The 20,630-nt window shown below is 46.6% G+C and overlaps 1 protein-coding gene across 2 annotated transcripts in view; it reads left to right on the plus strand.

The window, feature by feature from the left end:
- The window catches only part of LOC119647551 (ribosomal protein S6 kinase beta-2), a 197,321-nt gene that overhangs the window by 77,425 nt on the left and 99,266 nt on the right, over positions 1-20,630 (plus strand). The window contains exon 2 of one of the 2 annotated variants that reach the window (XM_038048544.1): positions 2,725-2,817. The exons of the other annotated variant lie outside the window; for it this stretch is intronic. Coding sequence (XP_037904472.1) covers positions 2,725-2,817 — 93 coding nt within the window. The remainder of the gene's footprint in view (positions 1-2,724; positions 2,818-20,630) is intronic. 2 annotated transcript variants of the gene reach the window in all.

Below are 20,630 nucleotides of genomic sequence, written 5' to 3' on the forward strand. Positions count from 1 at the left end.
GTGCCACACGAGTTGACGGAAAAGAATCTCTTGAATCGTTGATTCGATTGCGATGCACTGTTGAAACGGAGCGAATTCTACCCATTTTTGAAGCGGATGGTGACTGGTGATGAAAAGTGGATCACATACAAAAATCTCAAGTGAAAAAGATCGTGGTCGAAACGCGGCGAGCCGACCCAAACCATCGCCAAGCCCGGATTGACGGCCAGGAAGGTTTTGCTGTGTGTTTGGTGGGATTGGAAGGGAGATATTCACTATGAGCTGCTTAACTATGGCCAGACCCTCAATTCGGTCCTCTACTGTGAGTAACTTGACCGTTTGAAGCAGGCAATTGACCAGAAGCGGCCAGGATTGGTCAATAGGGATAGTGCTGTGTTCCACCAGGACAACGCCCGGCCTCACACATCTTTGATGATCCGCCAGAGCTCGGATGGGATGTCCTATCGTATCCACCGTATAGTCCGGACATGGCACGAAGTGATTACCATCTCTTCCGGTCCATGCTAAACGCTCTTGGTGCTACTAAGTTGGCCTCAAAAGAGGCTTGCGAAAACTGGCTGTCTGAGTTTTTTTGCAAATAAGGAGGGAGGGTTTTATAAGGGGGGATAATGAAGTTGCCTTCTGAATGGCAACAAGTCGAGAGGAACATTATTTACCTTCTATCCTGTGCCAGAATTTTCAATGCATATTGGGATGCGTCTGTGGTTAGTTCAAAGTTCTTATCGAATCTCGGAAATGCGAACATTACATCTTGAGACACTAGGGAGCTCTTGATTTTATCAAAGGCATCTAGTCTTTCTCCGCTCAGTCGACTTTAAGTCCTGCTTGATATATTTTTGGGTACTCTACTTTCTTCTACTCTTGGAAGTAAGGTAAGAGGTTTAGCCAATTTAGCATAATCGAGTATAAAGTGTCGATAGTGTTCCGATGGGCCCAAAAACGACCGAAGTTTTCTAAGAGTTGGAGGAGGATAGGTTAGTATGGCTTGAACCTTCTGTGGATTTGTTGTTTGTGCCATTCCTAAGTTTGAAATAATAAAAAACTTGTTGTTTCTTTTTCGCTGGTGTAGATATTTATTCTTGCAAATACCGATATTTCGGGAACCACTTGTTCCCTTCATCAGTGCTAACAAGTCGTGAAGACAGCACTTTTAAGGTCTATGACCATGAAGAACTTATTTTGGCCAAGATTGACTAGGATTTCGTTGATTACTGGGTTCGGGTAGCGATTAATTTTCAGTAACCTATTACCAGTCTATATTTCCTCTCACCTCCATCTTTTTGGGTACTACCTAGACAGGTGCATTGTATGGTGGTTTAGATGGTCTTATTATGACATCATCAAGAAGTGTTTGTATTTCCTAATTGACGATGGGTTTCAGGGACATAGAATACGGGTACGATTTCGAGTATACGGGGAATCATTGCCTTGGTAGTAATGGAGGTGGATTTTGGATTGAAGTTCGGAACGTGTTCTGGCTATTGGCGTATTGGGCGCGATAATTCATATTTTCTAGTTTGAGATATAAATGTAGTGCCTGGGACAGATCGGCTGGTTTTCTCGTGCTCAACAACTTAGGTAAGTCGCCTTTCAGTCCCCTGATAAACGTATCGAGGGTTTTTCCCCTCGTATGCGCGGACCAGAATGTTGGTTGCCTCTAAACTCATAGTGTAATGTTAGGCAGTGAGCTATACGCTCCCCATTCAGAGGAATATTATAAGATTCAAGCGCTACCTCTGCTTGACCTATAATTTTGTTTCGTATCACGTTCAAGATTCTAAAATATTTCGGTGTTTCTGGAGGTGATTATAAAATTTTAGGATTCTCTCCAGCCTTTTTTTTCCAAGAGGAAAATTCTCCTGGGTTCCCGGAAAAGTCTCGGAGGTTTTTGACCACGTCCGAGAACCTGTCCATGTCTGATACTTCCCCATGGTTTCCGTGTATTCTTTGTTCAACGTCTACATTTAGGTCAGTACTAGGGTTAAGTATCGCGTTCACGATGCTAGAACACCCCCGCGAAAGGATTCTTGAAATGATTGACTCTGGGTTTGCCAACGTCAATTGATTTTCCTCAGAATTCCATGTAGCTGCATTATTAGCAGCGGGTCCTGCGGCAGGATCTGCTTGCCTTAATATTTTGTCGTTTTTGCGGCCTTAATATTTTGTCGTTTCTAGACATTTTCACATTTCGCTAAAGGGCTTCTGGATGTAAGGGTGAAGGTAAGGCTGAGTTCGAGATATTTTCTTAAAATGAATAATGACCAAAGAACAAGTTTTCCTTGGCTCCCGGTAAATTGGGAAAAATTTGAAAAATTGTTGAAAATTAGCTTAAAATGATGTCCAGCACTCAAACTTTACAGAGAGATCAGCAGTCCAGTACATCTAATCGGATGATAGTCATTGAAGGACAAAAAATGTTAGATCGTCTTTCGAAGATGAATGTATGGTTTCACTGAAAAAGACGTTCTACAAAAAATAGATGACCATTTTTAGATTGTGGGGCTCTCGACCAGAATGTTACAAGTAACTGGTGAAAGCGCCTAGTCATCAATAACACGCGTCTTTGTCGTGTCATTGCGATAACTTGGCTAGATTTCCGTGGGCGTGTTTATTAGAAAGCCGAAATGGCAGTGCATAGGTCACCCAATGATGCTTCTTCAGATTTTGACTTCTACATAGAAATTTGTACATCTTCCCTAATATTTCTTTTCTTTTTCTTTTCAGGTAAGTCTCAACAAGCTTACAAGATTCAATTATTCGCGTTCACAAAGTCTATACGAAAACTTTAGAGAATACAATCAAGAATATAACCAACAAGTATGTGACAGCTCATTCATTTTACTTCATCACATGTTTAGTATTTGTCCTTCGTTTTTATCTGTAGTTTTGTTCTATAGTTCACAAGGTAGGAAAGTGTGGTAGATGGTAAAAGGTAATTGATTACTTGGTTTTTTTTTGTTCCTGTATTTTTTCGTTGGTTGGTTTTAGTTAGTTGTTTTTGTGTTTAGTTGTATTAGATAAAATGCGAATTATATTTGAGTTGATTGTGGTTCGTCATAACAGTTTTCATATCATCCGGGTTATCCCACTAAGAAATTCCAATCGTGAACACCGACTGTGTGAGATAATATTTTGAATCGGACGGTACGTGCTGGGGCTAATTAGTTCGGCGAGATGAGGGCCGGGGTTCTTGAGAGAGGTTTTCTCACGTTCCAAGACTCGATAAACAAACACGTAAACCCACCCGGGATAAGCTACTCTACTAGAGACGTGAAGTCTCGAGGTGGGTTGATACCATCGAAATTTTTTTTCCAAAGGAGATAAATTGCCTAAAGGCCTAACAGCGGTCGTCGCTCTTGACGTGCCGGAAAATTTATTTACACTCCCCAATTTAACGTATCCTCTATCTGTAATTGATTGTGGCCTTCCTCGATCCGAACCAATTTGGACAGGATAGGAAACGAACGTGGTTTCGACAGCTTTCCTCCTTTTTCACTTCTCCCCTCACTTATCTACAACTCCGCTTGCCAATTCCATCGTCGAACAAAAGTTCGTCGCGTCCCCCAACGCGACCTGTAAAAAATAAATCTTTTTGCGTTGCAGGGAGCAGCATATTGAATAAGATTGCCCAAATAAAAATTTCACTCTCACAACAGAAGTTCGAAAACTTGTTCTTTAGGAGCCTGGAAATCAGCCCACTAACTAGATGGTATCGAAGGGCTTCTCCATGTCTAGGTGGCAAGCGCTCACGATTGCTAATCCACCAGTAAATATCAGACGTTATCTTCGTTATTGCATGAATTGTCGTATGTCCAGATCAAAATTCGAATTGAGTATTCGACAATGTCTCCTTCCTCTTGATATGCCTGTTCAAGGCTTCCAATGCCAAAACCTCAAACACCTTGCTGGTCAAACCTTCCCTCTCTTTAAGATGGGGATCGGCCTTTCTTCCACTGTCCACAGGATGCAATAATTGCGAATGGTAATGTGGTAGATGTCTATAAGCTCGAGTTTCAGAGCATGACCTTTTTTCTTTAGCTTTTGTCGCGTTCTCAAGCGGGTTCGGCTCGTCATGATCGGTCCCGCCATTGGGTTCTGTCAAAGCCCCAAACTGAACGCAGTCGCGAAGTTTTCAAATCCCCATCCAGCGTATCAAGCCTTGGTAGCTTATCTTCAACATCGATGTTCGCATCAGTCTTGGCGAGTGAAGAAGATGGCTTTCTCGCATTTTTTCCACGGTCGGTGCAACCTCATAGAGAAGATGCCCTTCTTGATTTTTTTTCCACGATCGGTGCAACCCCATATAGATGGCGGACATCCTCATTTAGGATGTAATCATGGCGTGTTTTCGTCTCCACTACCGCGAGACGCCGTTCATTGTGTTTTATAGTCGACCAACACTCAGAACCATAGAGGCCGACAGAGCGGTCGACACTGCGTTCAATTTTAGATTTGAGACGTTCATTGACAAGAACAAAGAGAAATGGTGAGAGGTTACTTCCTTAATGAACATCGACGGAGACACGAAGCAGCGTTAATTCACCTTGCCGCACTTGGACTTTATTTTTCGGATCGTGGTAGAGCAGTTTAACCCAACGTGCGAGTTTTGCTGGTACTGGGTGTTGTCGTAGAGCATACCAGATGAGTTAGTGTGGCATACGGTTAATCGTTTTCTCTAGATGCAGAAATGCAATGTAAAGATGCTTCTTCTTGAGAAATCGCGCAGCCTGTATTGCGTCAGTACTTCCGCAGTTCTTGACAGAATGTTCTTTCAAGAATGCATTCAAAAATTTTCATTGTTTTAGACAGCAATTAGATCGGATGGTAATTTGAACATTCTGCTGGACTGTCTTCCTTTTTCCATATTGGAACTGTGATTGAAAAATTAACTGCACCACGTTGTTGGGTCCCAGCTCTTCGCTTTTCAGACCTCAGATGCGATGTCGTCAGGTCCTGTTGTTTTCGCCGATTTCATCTCTTCTACTTGTATAAGGGTGCAAAGTATCGGGTTCAGAAGCTTTTCAAAATAGGACGCCCAGTGTTTGTTGATGCTCTCGGCATCGCTGGTGATGTTTTCATCTTTGTCCTTGCAGAAATTAGTCATAGATTGATGATCATTCTTAATTGTATTCATAAGTCTATATGTTTGGCTGGTGTTTCAATTAGCTACGTTTTCATTAATGCTCAGCAACGGCTCGTCAAAATGTTTCTTACGTCTAATTGTTCTGCTCGAAATTGGCATACCACGTGATAGCTTTCTTTTTGGCTATTCTGCATTCATCGTTAGACCAGCCAATTCGCGTTCGCCGGTAATTGTATCCCATGACCTTCTCTGCGACTACTGTGATGGTGCTTTTAAGTTCTCCCCAAAACCCGTGTATATCTGTGTTGTTGATGTCGTATAGCATAGGTGATAGTTTTTCCTCCAGGGCGGCTTTATATGCCTGCATCGTAGCATCGCTCAAAAGTTTATCAGCCTGGAAAATTTTGGTAGGGCTGAGTTTCGATTGGTGCACTGAGGAAATTCTGCATCGATATATTACCTTCACTAGGTGATGGTCTGAATCGCAGTTTGCGCTCCTCGGTGGGATCGTACATTCAAGACACTGGACGCCTATCTTATATTAATGAGGACGTGGTCAATTTGGTTGACGGTATATGCATCTGGTAAATTCTAGGTCTGTTTGTGAATGCGGCGGTGCGGAAGGAATGTGGAACTTACGACAGGATTTCTACTGTTGGCGAAGACAATTGATCATTCACCGTTATGATTGCATTCCTCATGAAGGCTGTGTTCTCCAGTGATTCGCCGATGCCAGCTTTCATTTTCGATTTTCGCATTAAAATCCCCCCAACAGTAGTCTGACATCGTTTGTTGGTAGTGAGTCAAACATTGTTTCCAGGCGTGCATAAAACCCGTCTTTCACTACATCTTCTTTGACTTCAGTCGGGGCGTGCACGTTGATGAACCAAAGGTTAAAAAAAGGAGTCCTGATGCCAATCGCACACAACCTTTCGTTGATAGGTTTGAAGTCGATGACGTGCGGCTTGAGCTATTTGCTCACTATAAATGCAACTCCAAACTCCTTGTGACCGGGTTGTTTGCCATTTTTGAAAATTGTTTGCGAAGTTTTATCGCTTATTTCGCTATCAATTTAACTTGTTTCCTAGACTGTAATCATGCTCAATTTGTAAATTAACGGCATTAACGGTCTCTGGTTTGTTCAGGAAGCGTACATTTCAGGATCTAGAAGAATAGTCCGTTGGACGTTTGTTTGGTCGTCGTCGTTTATCCATCCAATCCGAGGTAAATGTTCCAGGTTTCTTGACGTGGAGTACTTTTTACATGGATGGGTTGTCGGCGCATCGCAAGGCCCTATCCAGGGGTGGCCTCACTGATAGCTACTTCAGGTGGTTTGAAACGTGCCAGAGTGCAGACAACTATGTTGCAGGTCTGACTACATAATTCGTGACACCCTACTCATCTGAGACGCTTAAGTGTAATTCAGGCTACAGCTATCCCTGCCTCTTTCTTTCTCAGGCTACAGCTATCCCTGCCTCTTTCTTTCTCAGGCTACAGCTATCCCTGCCTCTTTCTTTCTCAGGCTACAGCTATCCCTGCCTCCTCCTTTCTCAGGTTACAGCTATCCCTCCCTCCTCCTTTCTCAAACATGCCTTTGGACAGGCTACGGCGAAGTCGATAAGCTTGTGGCAGAGGCATTGCAGGTCACGGACCTTCATTTGAACATCGTCATTCCAAAGCCAAGTATCTCGGTCGATGAACCGCTTACATAGGCCGCTTTGTGGGTCGTGTCTTTAATTTGCTTCAACATTCGTAATGGTTGATAATCGTGTAGATGAGATCATTTCTTATTTCTGATCACGAAATCGCCACCATTAAATGCGATCCATGCACCAGACCATCGGGTTTCTTATATAACGCAGGTGTCAATGCGCCTTTTCCGGAAGACTCTTGCAAGTTCTTAAGCATGCAGACATGTATGCTTCACTCGGACTGCGCATCAGCAATTAAACTATTAGTGTCTATACCGAAGTCAGTAAGGTGTTGTAGGTGTTCCTCGCGATTTCTTCCGGAATTATTATTATTCTGTTAAGGGAAAGTCGCACCGTGTCCTTGAAGAACTATTGTGCCCCTTTTACTGGTTATAGTGTATCTGTTGATCATAGCATCTCAAGCAGGCCTGTAACCGTTAGGAACTTTAGTATGTTCCCCACTTCCAGAAGTTTCAGCTTTGCATCTGGGATATCGACCTACTTTGCACAAGTGCCGGACACTGTCCCAGGACGTGTATAGAGGTTTCGTCCTCCTCCTCACAGAACCTGCAGGCAGTGTCCGTAGATATCCCTAGCTTCCCTAGGTGATAGTTCAGCCATCAATGACCAGTGATAATACCCACTATGATTCGGAGGTTCTTTTTGGTGAGGTTTAAGCAATCCTTTGTGCGCTTGGTTTCATATCCCCCAATAAGCACCCTGGACTGCTCCATCCCTGGTAGGCCCGCCCAATATAGTTCCCTCAACCGTTTCTCTTCGTTTCTTAGATTCATAGCCATGAAACCGTTTCCGATTCCACAGACGGGTTCTGGCCCGTGTAAAGGCATCCCTGCTCCCTTCTTGGCTAGTTCATCCGCTGCCTCATTGCCTTCCAACCCAGCATGGCCTGGAACCCAAAGTATCCATACCAGTTTAGAGTTCACCTGATTGGACCTAAGTGCCTTGATCGCTGCTTGGCTATCGGTGAGAATAGCTATGTTCTGCCCCCCTGTAGTTCCTTTGCAGAGTAAAGGAGGCACATTTGTCTATGACGTAAATTTCCGCCTGGAATATGCTAGTGTACCTGCCCATTGGCTCAAAGTACATTTTCCTTGGACCAATGACACCGGCACCCGCTCCCTCTGCTGTGAGGGATCCGTCAGTGTATCAAGTAATCAGTTGCTGGTTTAAGCCGTATGTCGCAGCCACGCTCTCCCAGTTTGCCTTGTTACTCCAACGTGTTTCAAACTTCTTATCGAAGTGAAACCTCGTTGTCATGTTGTCCCTCGGTATCAGTAATTCGGGATACCGCCTAGAAACGATATCAGTCTTCCTTCGATTTAGGCAGCTCCCCGCCTCACTCATACTACCGGCCATCCTGAATATTGATCTCCTTGCCTGCATCTGTATGTGCAGATGGAGAGGGGTTAATCCCAGAAGGACCTCTAGGGATGCCGTTGGGCATGTCCTCATTGCCCCACTGATACAGACGCAAGCCAGCCTTTGGAGCTTATGTAATTTCCTGGCTTGTGTGCTGAGTTGGGTTCTTTCTGCCCAGATTACCGCTCCATAGGTAATCATTGGCCTTACTATTGCAGTATATATCCAAAGTAGTATCTTCGGGCTGCAACCCCATTTTTTTCCTGCTATGGATCTGCAAGTCATTAGAGCCCTCGTGGCTTTTCGACAAGTGTTTCCGACATGTGTCTTCCAGAGTAATTTTTGGTCTAGCGTAATTCCCAAATATTTGACCTCTGTTTCTCGTTTCACCTGCATATCATGTAATGTTATGGCTTTCATGTGATCCAGCTTACGCCTCCTAGTGAATGGTACTATGGTGGTTTTGGTTGGGTTGATCCGCAGTCCCACCTTCCTGCATCGGGCACTAGTAGCCCTTAACCCAGTTTGGATTCTATCACATAGGGTATCTTCATATTTGCCCCTACAGATTAGAACAATGTCGTCCGCGTAGCCCTGGACTTGTATTCCAGTATTAGTTAACACGTCCAGGAGTTCATCCACTACCATACTCCACATCAGCGGCGATAGTACTCCACCCTGTGGACAGCCTTGGGAGGTGTTCATGATAATAGAATTGGTACCTGTTTGTACCTCTATTTGTCTGCTTTCTAGCATTTTGCCCATCCAGAGTGCCAGGGTGTTTCCCACTCCTTTGCGGCTCAGGGCATCTTGTATCTCTGTGTGCGATGTGTTGTCCAATGCTCCTTCGATATCCAAAAACGCGCACAGTGCAATTTCTTTTGTTTCTATGGCGTCCCGTAGTACCTCTGTCAGCTGATACAGAGCAGTTTCAGTTGACCTTCCCGCCCGGTAAGCGTGTTGACAGTGATGTAAGGGATTACGCTTTAGAACGTTAGTTCTAATATAATTGTCTATGACCTTCTCCACCGTTTTGAGTACGAACGATGTTAGGCAGATTGGTCTGAAAGATTTAGGGTGAAAAGGATCCTTCTTCCGGAATAGTAGTCTATCTGTGTAAACATGGTACCCGAATCGCTTGGTAAAACACCTTTTAACTTCTCTCGCCGCTTCAGTATGATAATAGTCCCCATATTTCCGATAGATTTTGTTGGCGCGTGTCAACAGAAACTATTCAACTTTTTCATATTCTTTCAAATTATTCTGACATTTAATTTTTGGGACGACTTCTTCAACTGTGTCCAGGACCAGGTTCTACAACTTGAGAAGATAGCTAAGTATCTTTCTATTGTTCAGGTTTCTGTCTCCAGGCACAATTGTGCCACGGTTTTGCCTATTAAGAAGAGTCGGTTTTCATCAGAGAGTCTGCAGTTCCCGTTGAGGATTATTAAAGATGAAGTTTAAGTACACTTCAGCAATGCACCTATCTATCCTAAGATTTTGCTCTGGCCTAGGTTGAACTATCTGACCCATACAATTCGTATATATACTCTATCTGATATTGCTTCATCTAAAATTAATGGAATATCCTTACGGGGTTTGGTCGATTTTGATCGCAGGTTAGAGGCAATTTCATCAGATGCTCTCACTCCTCTACCTTGCGGACCATCGTGACCGAAAGCGGGCTACAGGTGGCATTTTTTTTGTTTAGTCCAAAATGCGCCAAAGGTATGAAATATTTTGTTCGAATCCTCCATGTTTACACCTAGATTGGCTCCACCTAATACAAATGAATTTTTATTTAATAATGAGTAGTCCTGATCCCGTCATCTACTTAATGGCGGACCTCACTAATTTGAGAAACAACTCCTTACGGTATTGTTTCTGGGGATCAGCCATGAAGTATGGTTATTATTTAAATGGCCGGCCATGTATAGTAATTATGCAATCTGTTCAGTTCGAGTATCGTAAACAAGGAATAGAAAATCCTCCTTGAACTTGGTCCAATTGATTTCCATTGCATAGGCGTACTGCTGCGTCGCTGCAGGATCATTCTACCCAATCCATCAATTTAAACAGCTCTGGGTAGGTAGGGTAGGTATCAGTGGCCGCTCCGAGGAGCCCAATTAGCGCTTTGGTGCGCGGTTTTGATGCCACAAACTCCTAAGACCGTGACTGTTGTTATAGCAACAGGGAAGCAGAGTCCAGCTGGCTCGGATCTTTAGAGCCAGCCCGTAGCATTCACGAAGGAAAGCAGCTCTCCGACCCTGCAGCTAGAAATCTCACTGAGGTCCCCAAAGAATGGTTTACCCAGTGTCCGCAGCCTGACTCGAGCCAGAGCTGGGCAATCGCAGAGAAAGTGCATGAGGGTTTCCCTTCCTTCTCTGCAGCTTCGGCAATGCGAGTTCTAGGGTAAGCCGAGCCTAGCGGTATGGTCCCCTATGGGCCAGTGCCCCGTGCAGACCGCCGTAATCTTGAATGCATTTGCACGCGTCTGGCACAGGAGCTCTCGTGATCGGGCTATGTTATAAGCGGGCCAAATTCTCCTTGATTTGGCACAGCTTGTAAGCCTTCGCCATCTCAGGCCCGCGGCTGCTAGGTAGTGCGAGTAGACTCGGCCCCCGACAGCCGCCAGCGGAACACCGACTCTATTTGCCGAGGGACTGCCAAGAGCAGAGCCTTGCCTGGCCAATCCGTCAGCCCGCTCATTCCCCTCTATGTTCCTATGCCCGGGAACCCAGAGGAGAGTGACCTTGAGCATGCCGCCCAGATGGTTGGTCGCCGGGAAAATGTCGTCGTAGAATACAAGGCCTTGATGGCCGCTTGGCTGTCAGTCAGAATGGCTATGTTACGCTTGGGGCTCGAATCACGCTCCAGCCATCGACAGACTTCCAATATCGCCAGTACTTCCGCCTGGAATACATTGGCGAAACCTGGGAGACTATACGACTTGGATACACCGTGTGTATTCGAGAAAACCCCCGCGCCGACTCCATGGGCCATCTTTGATCCGTCCGTAAAGAATACCGTGTCATAGTCTTGCAACACGCCGCCGGTCTTCCACTTTGCCCTGGTTGGAAGGTCCACAGCAAAGTTTCTCGTGAAGTTCAGCTTGCGTGTGACATAGTCCGTGGGGGATACCCAGATTTCTCGAGGTATTTCATCTAGGATGTTGCTGTGGCCGTAGGACTTCGCTGCCCAGCATTCGGACTCACGTAGTCTGACGGCACTGCACGCTGTAACATATTTGATGTGGAGGTCTCAGGGGAGGAGATGCAGGAGTACATTGAGAGCATCTGCCGAGCAGGACTGTAGCACCTGCACACGCGGTTCTTTGAATCCTATTAAGCTGCGTTCTATTGTATTTCTTCTTCAAAGCCTGCCACCATACAATAGAGCCGTACGTCAGGATCGGACGCACTACAACGGTGTACATCCAGAGAACCATCCTCGGCCGGAGACCCCATTACTTTGCAAAGGTTCTCTTACAGGCATAGAAGGCTATACAGGCCTTCTTAACCCTCAGTTCTATGTCCAACCTCCAGTTTAGCTTAGGATCCAGGATTACACCCAGATACTTTACATTAGAGGAAAGAACCAATCTTTGTTCATTCAGCCGTGGTAGATGGAATTCGGGTATCCTTGCCTTGGTGGTGAATAGCATCAGTTGCGTTTTGGTTGGGTTTATGCTGAGTCCGCATCTTGCGGCCCACAGGCACACCTTTCGCAACGCTCCTTCCATGATGTCGCTCAAAATGGACAGAAACATCCCTGATACTAAAATCACCAAGTCGTCGGCATACGCCACCACCTTCACCCCGCTGCTGTCTAATGTACGTAAATTTTTGTTCATTACTATTAACCAAAGCACCGGTGAGATAGCACCACCCTGGGGCGTGCCTCTGTTCACAGCTCTGGTCAAGTGGTTGCCTCCCAGATCGGACTGGATTATCCTAGTACTCAGCATGGATATAATCCAATGCGTGAGATACCCCTCCAGTCCAATACCGGTCAAGGTTTCCTTGATGGCGTTGGTACTGACGTTGTTGAAAGCTCCTTCTATATCCAAGAAGGCAGCAAGGGTATACTGCTTGTATTGCAGCGACCGCTCAACCGTGCCAATTACCTCGTAGAGGGCGGTTTCTGTGGATTTTCCTTTGAGGTAGGCATGCTGGGACTTAGAGAAAGGAGTTCTCTCCATAATCGTCCTTAAGTGAATGTCCAGGACGCGTTCTAGGGTCTTCAGCACGAAAGAGGTCAGGCTGATTGGCTGAAAGTCCTTCGCGGACTCATGACCTCGCCTGCCCGCTTTCGGTATGAAAACCACCCGTGCGCGCCTCCAGGATTGCGGTACGTATCCTAAAGTGATGCAGCTTCGATAAATCTCAACAAGCCACGGCACAACCCTTTCCTGCTGCTTCTGTAGCATGACTGGCATTATGCCATCTGGGCCTGGAGATTTGTATGCGGAGAAGCTGTTTATAGCCCAGCCGATCCTATCCCCGGTAATTACCGATTTGATAGTCTCACACAGCTGGGGTTGCCGCAAACCCTCCAAGCGAGGTTCTGACTCACAGTCCTCCTCGCTGGAGGGAAAGTGCGTTTGCACCAGCAGCTCTAAGGTTTCACTAGAAGATTCCGTCCAGCAGCCTTCCGACTTTTTAAGGAAGGATGGACTCTTATGTTCCTTGGACAGAATCTTATTGAGCCTCGCGGATTCATTAGTGCTTTCAATGTTCTGACAATAGTCTAGCCAAGACCGCCTCTTGGCGGTCCTGATAGCCGACTTGTAATTCTTTAGGCAGTCCTTGTATGGCTGCCAGTATTTTTGCCTGTAGCAGATGTTGAAGATTTCTCTGGTCAGCTTCCTGAGACCAGAGAGATCTTCGTTTCACCACGGTGGCAGGGTCTTTTTGCTGTACTTAGCAGGGCACGAGACTTTGAAGGCGGTATCAAAAGCCTTCTCCAGAGCCCCGACCTTTGACTCCAGTTCGTCTGTCGTGCCAATCCTACCAATTTGCGCACCGGAGTGTTTGTTCTTAATTACCTGACCAAACTTTCTCTAGTCGATCCTCCTGGGGTCTCTAAAGGGCTTGGAGACCTCTGCGGCGAGATCTAGACTGAAGAGTATCCAACTGTGGTCAGAGAAGGAACTCTGGTCAGACACTCTCCAGTCCTCCACCCTAAGAATCCCGTTGTCGGTTATTAGGGTGATATCAAGGACCTCCTCCCAACCGTCACAGTTCTCCGAGCAGGGGAAATGAAAGGTTGGTGTACTGCCCCTGTTACAAACCGATACATTTGAAGTAATAATAAAATCAAAGAATGACTCACCTCTTTCGTTGATTTCGGAGCTGCCCCAAAGCGTATGCCTTGCATTTGCGTCGCAGCCTATCAGCAGGTTGGCTTTCTTTGCTGTTATGGTGTTCGTCAGATGTTGTAGTTCTTCTGGCGGAGCTGATCGGTCGTGCGCCATGTACGCCGAGGAAATATACACGTTCTTTGCCTTTGCCTGCTCCAGGTTGACCACAACTAGGTCACTGGAACTCAGGTCCGGGCACAGGAAAGCGTGCAGACTCTTCCTCGCAAGATTACATGCTCTAGGTTTAGCCTGATCAGCGTTTCCTGTGCTGTGGAATAAATTAAAATATTTGCTTTGGAGCCCTTTGATGGTTCGGTCGCTTCCGATCCAGGGCTCCTGTATTAATGCGATGTCGATGTCTTCCTCTAACAGGAAGACGAGCAGATTAGCCGAGGCGCACTTTGAGTGCTGCAGATTTATCTGCGTTACCCTCAGCATGATCTGCTTGCGTGGGGGGTTTGTCAGCCTCCGTCGGACCGTCGATCGTCATCTCCTCCAACAGCTCTTTGGCGGCGTCGATTGGGTCAAGATCGTCGTCCGGTTTTGTAGAGCGGAACACTTTTACTTTGGCATTCCTGACTCCGAACCACACTTTATAATCAGCCTTTTTTAGTGCCTCCAAGCACTCCTCGTTTATGCGGAGTAGTACGGGCTGGCTGTTTATCTGAGGTTCCTCCTCCTTTATAACAACCCAGTCGTCCATGGGAATCCCGGGGTTGTGAAGGCGCAGGAAATGTACGAGCTTGTCCTTCTCCATGCGGATCTTCGGCAACCAGATGCGAGCGACTGATCTCCTGGGAATCTCGTCGTAAGGGATAATCTTGAGCTTAACGCCCTCCCAGGCGTCGCTGATCTTAGTGACACACGAACCGAGAAAGTCTGCTGGTCCATGCAAGCTATTACGTGGAACCCACGGACCACCTGAGATGAATCAAAGTGGGGAGTGAGTTCCGGGTGTTTGCCTCCGGTCTCCAGGAGATGTTCATAGACCATGCCCGACAGCCTAGCCTCAACACTGGTCCACATCTCCAGCGTTAGTTTGCCGCTAGCAGAATTGCCATCCGCCAGCGCCACACGTAAGTGACTCCTGGCCACGTCGTTGAAGGGCTTCGGGGTACGTGGCCCGCCGGCTGACGGTTGCTGTACAATTTGCTTCGTATGTTGCTTGGCGTCTGCGCTCTTGCCTACTCTGCTCCGCTTTTTATCTTGTTCGACCTCGTCTTGAGATTTAGAGCGTTTTAGAGCGATGGGTTTCGCCTTCTGCTCGTCAGCCCGGCGTTTGCTGTTGTATTCATCAACAATCGCCTGGTATTTAGCGAGGTCTTTTTCATCCCGCTCGTCGACAGTACCAGCCTCCTTATTCTTGGCAATCTTGCCGAGAATATGCATGGCTTTCTGGTACTTGCTCTTGAGCAGGACACCCGTGGACCTTCGCTTCTTAGCCGGTTTCCCGGCGACCGGCATTCTTGTCGGTTTTCACTTTCGAGGGATCCCCCGACGCTGAGGGCTTCGGGTCAGGAGTACTATGTCTGGTACTCGCTACACCCAGCCTGACGGCAGTGGGTTCCAGGCTGGAAGCCACTAGTCCGTCTAACGCCTCGCTCCGGGAGGTCCCTGCGGTTGGTTTCAGCACAACGGTGCTACGGCTGGCACCGAGTGTACTGCTCTCGACGGCCACTGTCTCCTGGCTGGAGACCAGCAGCTCGTCCTCGGATGATGCGCCTGGCATCATCGCCTCCTCTTCTATCGTCGTTTTAGTTTTTTTGTTAATTGAGTCCATGTCTTGGTCCCACGAGTAGTCCGGGAAGAATGTCCACCCTGGCTAGCCCGGCCACCAGGGTATTATTTGAAACTGAAGGTGCCCAAGGTATTCAGAGTTCGCATACTAAAGGCCAAGCTCCCCATTGGCCACGCAGCCCTCGGCGTATGCCGAGCATGCCTTGGCTTGGGGTCCTATTAGCACCTTCTCCGGTGCAGGGAGGACGATCCCCGGGCTATTGCTTCAGTCCTAGAAGCAACAGCTCTAGAGGAAAACTTATTTGACAGATCAACATGAAACTTCACATATGTTCTTCTGACGGACGTACCAGCGTAACAATAATCAAAAATTTTTGTCTGGTGTTGCCACTTAGGTATATATTAGGCTATAAACTTGGTAATGGTTTTTCCAGATTCTATTTCCAGTTTCAAACAATGATTAGCAATATTACGTATGTGGAGAAGTTCCACTATGTAATCTCTGAGTTCTCCGACAAGTTGTGTGTTATCTTCGCTATAAAAGCACCGCGTCGATTCATCAGGGTCAACCGCATTATTGACATACCGTTAATGAAAAATTAGTGTTGATTCCACAAATGCCATACTTTGTTTGAAATTCCATCACGTAACAATTAATAAAGCATTTATCACACTCAGGGGTCATTGCTGTTATGTAATTTAATTGACTACGCGTGCCAAACGATAACATTATCCGCTCTCATTGGTAGCTTTTTATTGAATCAGCAAAATCTGTGTGAGTGACAAATGATTGTATAAATATGAATGTTTCCCTCGTTCAATCATAAAATCAATGCTTTGTCTTGCAATCGTAGCTTTTAAGTAAAATCACTATTTTAAGCGGAACCTACATATCAGGCAATTTATTGACACATAAAATCACTGAAGTAGCAGCGTCTATGGAAGAACCATGAAAATGTGCGGTGCACACGTACACATATTCTGCCTTGTTCTCGGTTATGGCGTGTGGAGAGAAAAGCCAGACTGATGGCGCTTTTCCGCAAATACTAATCATCGTCGCGAACGTAATTTTATTTATATATTTATGATGCGGCCTCGGGAATGATTACTTCAAGGTTCTTCCGTGAATTGATTTCCAAATGGAAGTTTTCTTTACAGTGACAGGAATAGATACAAGTACAGGTTGCGGACATATGATTTTGGTTTTGAATGTGATGCTTTTCTCATCTCCACGTTCTTCATGATTTCAGATTTATCATCAGCAAAGTTTGCAGACTTGTACACAACCGTTGAGAAAGTATCTTTTATAAGTTTCTGATTTATTATGGACTTCATAACTTGTCGATAACATCTTGGCGATAACTCTCTCGAGGCTAAATTATATCTCCATGGTCCGCCCATTCCTGGTGGGTCTAATATAATTTGTACAGCTACGACTGTACTACCAGCTCTTTCGCCAAGCATGTACCACATTTTAATTCATTCCCACACAATATTCTACAAATAGAATTTTACTTCTTTGGCTGCCTTTATTATTATTGGACTCTGAACTCTTAGAAATGAAATGGGTGGCGAGGAAGTAAAGGCACCCCACCTTGTTTGCTTGTGTAATAATGAGACGACCCTTTTATAATTGAGCTTGGATGTTATTTATAGAAATTGGAGGATTCACATCCAAATGGACTGTTTGTATTAATAATTATCATAGGAGTAAATTAATAGCACAGGTAATACGTGTAACGGAGCGATGCGAGCTTGTTTATTGAATAAGTGTGTAAGATATCGCTCCAATAGATTGGAATTGCGCATTTAGATTGATTCATTGCCATTGGATATACCAGACAATATTGGAAGTTGAGATTCTGGAAAAAACCCAAAATACAAAACTTTATTAAAATCGGTTTACTGTCTGTCTGTATACTCCCTGCCCCGCGGAACCACCACCACGGTGCGGAGTCAGCTCATTCTAGCTTAGTCACTTTTCTTCTATACGCGGCACAAGTGACCGCGCTTTTCTCCTCTCCTCTGCCATTCGCAGTTTGGTTTGGATAGATGCGATCATGGAGTTGACCGCATCTCAATTTTCTTGATGTGTCACCATTTTCTGGTACCAACACCTTTCCTAGAGTCTCCTCTAAATTCCTCCTTTCTTCCACAAATTTCGGACAGTGGAAGAATACATGCTCTGGGTCCTCTGGGACTTCATCGCAGTTTGGACAGCCGGATGAGGTGTCCAAGTTAAACCTGTGCAGGTATTGGCGATATCCTCTGTGCTCCGTGAGAAACTTGGTGAGATTATAATTAATCTCATCGTGTCGTCTCTCCAATCACTCCTTGATGGCAGGAATGAGCCTGTGAGCCCACCGACCTTTTCCCGAGCGTTCTCACCGCTCTTGTCATCTATTTATGGATATCTCCCTCTCAGCGTTCTTCGTCGGAGAGATTGGCTTCGCATGGTATATATTCGCCATCTTATCTGCCAAGATGTCAATCGGCATCATTCCAGAGATGACGAATACTGCATCATTTGAGACAGTTCTGAAGGCAGAGCATACCCTCAAGACTGCCCTCCTGTAGACTGCACTCAGTTTGTTAGTGTTACCTGACATCTCTCCCTCCAAACTGGGGTCGCATAGAGCATTGATTGAGGTCACCACCCTGGCTATAGAGGTATGCCGTGCCCCTCCCACGTTCGGCATCATCCTCGCCAGGGCCACACTAGCTTTGGATGATTTATCACAAACATACTGTACGTGTTGCTTATAGCTGAGCTTCCTGTCTATCACCACCCCCAAGTATTTGATGGCCGGCTTGGAAGTGATGATATGATTCCCGATTCTAATACAGGCGTAATTTCTCTTCCGGCGCTTAGTGATGAGAACCGCTTCTGTTTTTTCCTCCGCAAATGTCAGACCAGAGCTCTCTAGCCAACTTTTAACAGCACTGATTGCCTCGCTTGAGTATACCTCATCATCTTCGAGATGCTTTGCGACAACAACCAGTGCTATGTCGTCAGCGTAATCCACCACTATGGCTTCCTCAGGAAGGGAAATTTTTTTTTTTTTTTTTTGCGTACACGCAGGTGGAAAATCTTAGAAAGACACGTCCGCCGCCCGAACGGCGGAACTACAGCGGGCGCGTGTGGGATTCACATCCACTAAAAACCACCCCCGGTCTCTCCAGTCCCAGCCCCGCGGGACCACCATTGAGGTATTACTTCGTGGGGTAGGTTTGCTCTTAGGCACTCATCCTTCTCCTATTTGCAGCTTTCCTCCTTCTTTGTTCCTTCTGCAACTCCTGCATTTGGATGATTGCGGAGCCATCCGCAAGCCACTTCTCCTCGGACTCCACCATCTCAGTAACCAAGCTCTCCGGGGTCCCGCTCCTGCCCAGCACCTGGTTTAAGCTCCTTCTCTCCATCGCAAATCGTGGGCAGTGAAACATCACATGCTCTGGATCCTCCGGTATGCCATCGCATCTGGGACAGTTCGGAAAATCATTCAATCCAAAGCTGTGCAGATACTGCCTGTAGCAGCCACCGTGTCCCGTGAGGAACTGGGTAATGTGGTAGTTGGTATCCCCATGTTTTCGCTCAAGTCACACCCTAATGTTGGGAATGAGCCTGTGCGTCCACCGACCTTTCGCAGACTCGTCCCATCTGCGTTACCAGAGATCAAGCGATTCTGACCTTACCGCATTTCTACGCTGTGCATGCCCCTCCATATGTCTTGCATTGTACAGGACACTCATTTCTTTGGCCAGAATGTCAACCGGGATCATGCCTGCCACCAACAATACTGCCTCATCTGATGTGGTTCTAAAAGCACTGCAAACCCTCAAAGCCATCCGCCGGTAAACCGAGTTCACCTGCTTCCGTCTCTGAGAGTTTGCAAGCGCCTCTGCCCACACAGGCGACGAGTAGAGCAGGATGGAGCGCACCACTCCGGCTAGCACCAACCTCCGGCAATGTTTCGGCCTGCCAATATTTGGCAACATTTTTGCAAGTGCCGTGGTGGCACTGGCTGCCTTTTGGCATGCATACTCTAGGTGCTCCCTAAAACTCAATTTGGTGTCAATTATTACCCCCAGGTATTTCATAACCGGCTTTGATACGACCGTATGTCCACCGACCTCCACTTTTACAGTGTTATTTTTCCTGCGTTTCGTTATCAAGACCGCTTCCGTTTTCGCGTCCGCCAAGGTCAGCCCGGCCTTTTCTAGCCAGGACTTTACCGCTCTCACTGTTTCCGTTGCGTAAACCTCCACATCTTCTGAGTGTTTTGCTGCAACAACCATAGCTAGGTCATCAGCAAAGCCGACAATCGTAGTCCCCTCTGGGACGGGAAGAGCAAACACCCCGTTATACATGATATTCCACAACAGGGGACCAAGTATCGATCCCTGTGGTACCCCGGCTGTGACAATGTACTCTTTGGGGCCCTCATCCGTCCCGTACCAGAGAGGTAGTTTTCCACCAAATTCGCTAAGTATCCGGGGACACCTATGTCAGCCAACGCCCCTTTAATTCTATTCCAGTTGGCCGAGTTGAATGCGTTTTTGACATCCAACGCCACCACGGCACAGCAGTCGCCAGAAATCGGTGCACCTTTTGCCAGGTTTACCACCATGCCAATTGCGTTCACCGTAGAGTGGGCGCGTCGGAAACCAAACTGGCGTTTCGACAAACCATTGCTGGCTTCGACGATGGGCAGGAGTCTGTTGTAGATGACTCTCTCCATCATCTTCCCCATTGTATCCAACAGGCAGATAGGACGATACGACGCTGGGTTTCCAGGTTGCTTACCAGGCTTCGGAAGCAACACCAACTTTTGCTTTTTCCACTGGGCAGGGAATATTCCTTCTTTTAGGCACGCCTCGAAGGTGTTGGCGAAAAGGTCGGGCCTACTCTTCACTGCCAGTTTCAAAGCTCGGTTGGGGATGCCATCCAAACCTGGGGCCTTGTTGTCACCGAACCTACCACATATTTCCCGCAGCTCCTCCACAGTTACAGGCGGTATTATGCCGTCATTTGGCTGGACAAAAATTTGCCTTCCCCTATTTTTGTGGTGAGGGAACAGGGTGGTAACAATCTGTTTCAGGAGGCGCGGACAGGTCACCTGGGGTGATTTTCGCAGCCTTTTCATCACCACTCTGTAAGCCTCGCCCCAAGGGTTTATGTTGGCATGGTCGCACAGCTGTTTGAAGCAGTTCTTTTTGCTCCTCCGAATGGCTTCCTCCTCCTCTCGACCGTCGCCACCGGGTTTTCCCCTGAGCCTCTGGCAAAGCCTTCTTGCCCGAAAACATGCGGCTCGCAAACTTGCGATTTCGTTGTTCCACCAGTAGTTGGGTTGCCTACTGGGGAGCAATCGCCTTCTGG

The sequence above is a fragment of the Hermetia illucens genome, chromosome 2, assembly GCF_905115235.1.
Source record: "Hermetia illucens chromosome 2, iHerIll2.2.curated.20191125, whole genome shotgun sequence".
NCBI lineage: Eukaryota > Metazoa > Arthropoda > Insecta > Diptera > Stratiomyidae > Hermetia > Hermetia illucens.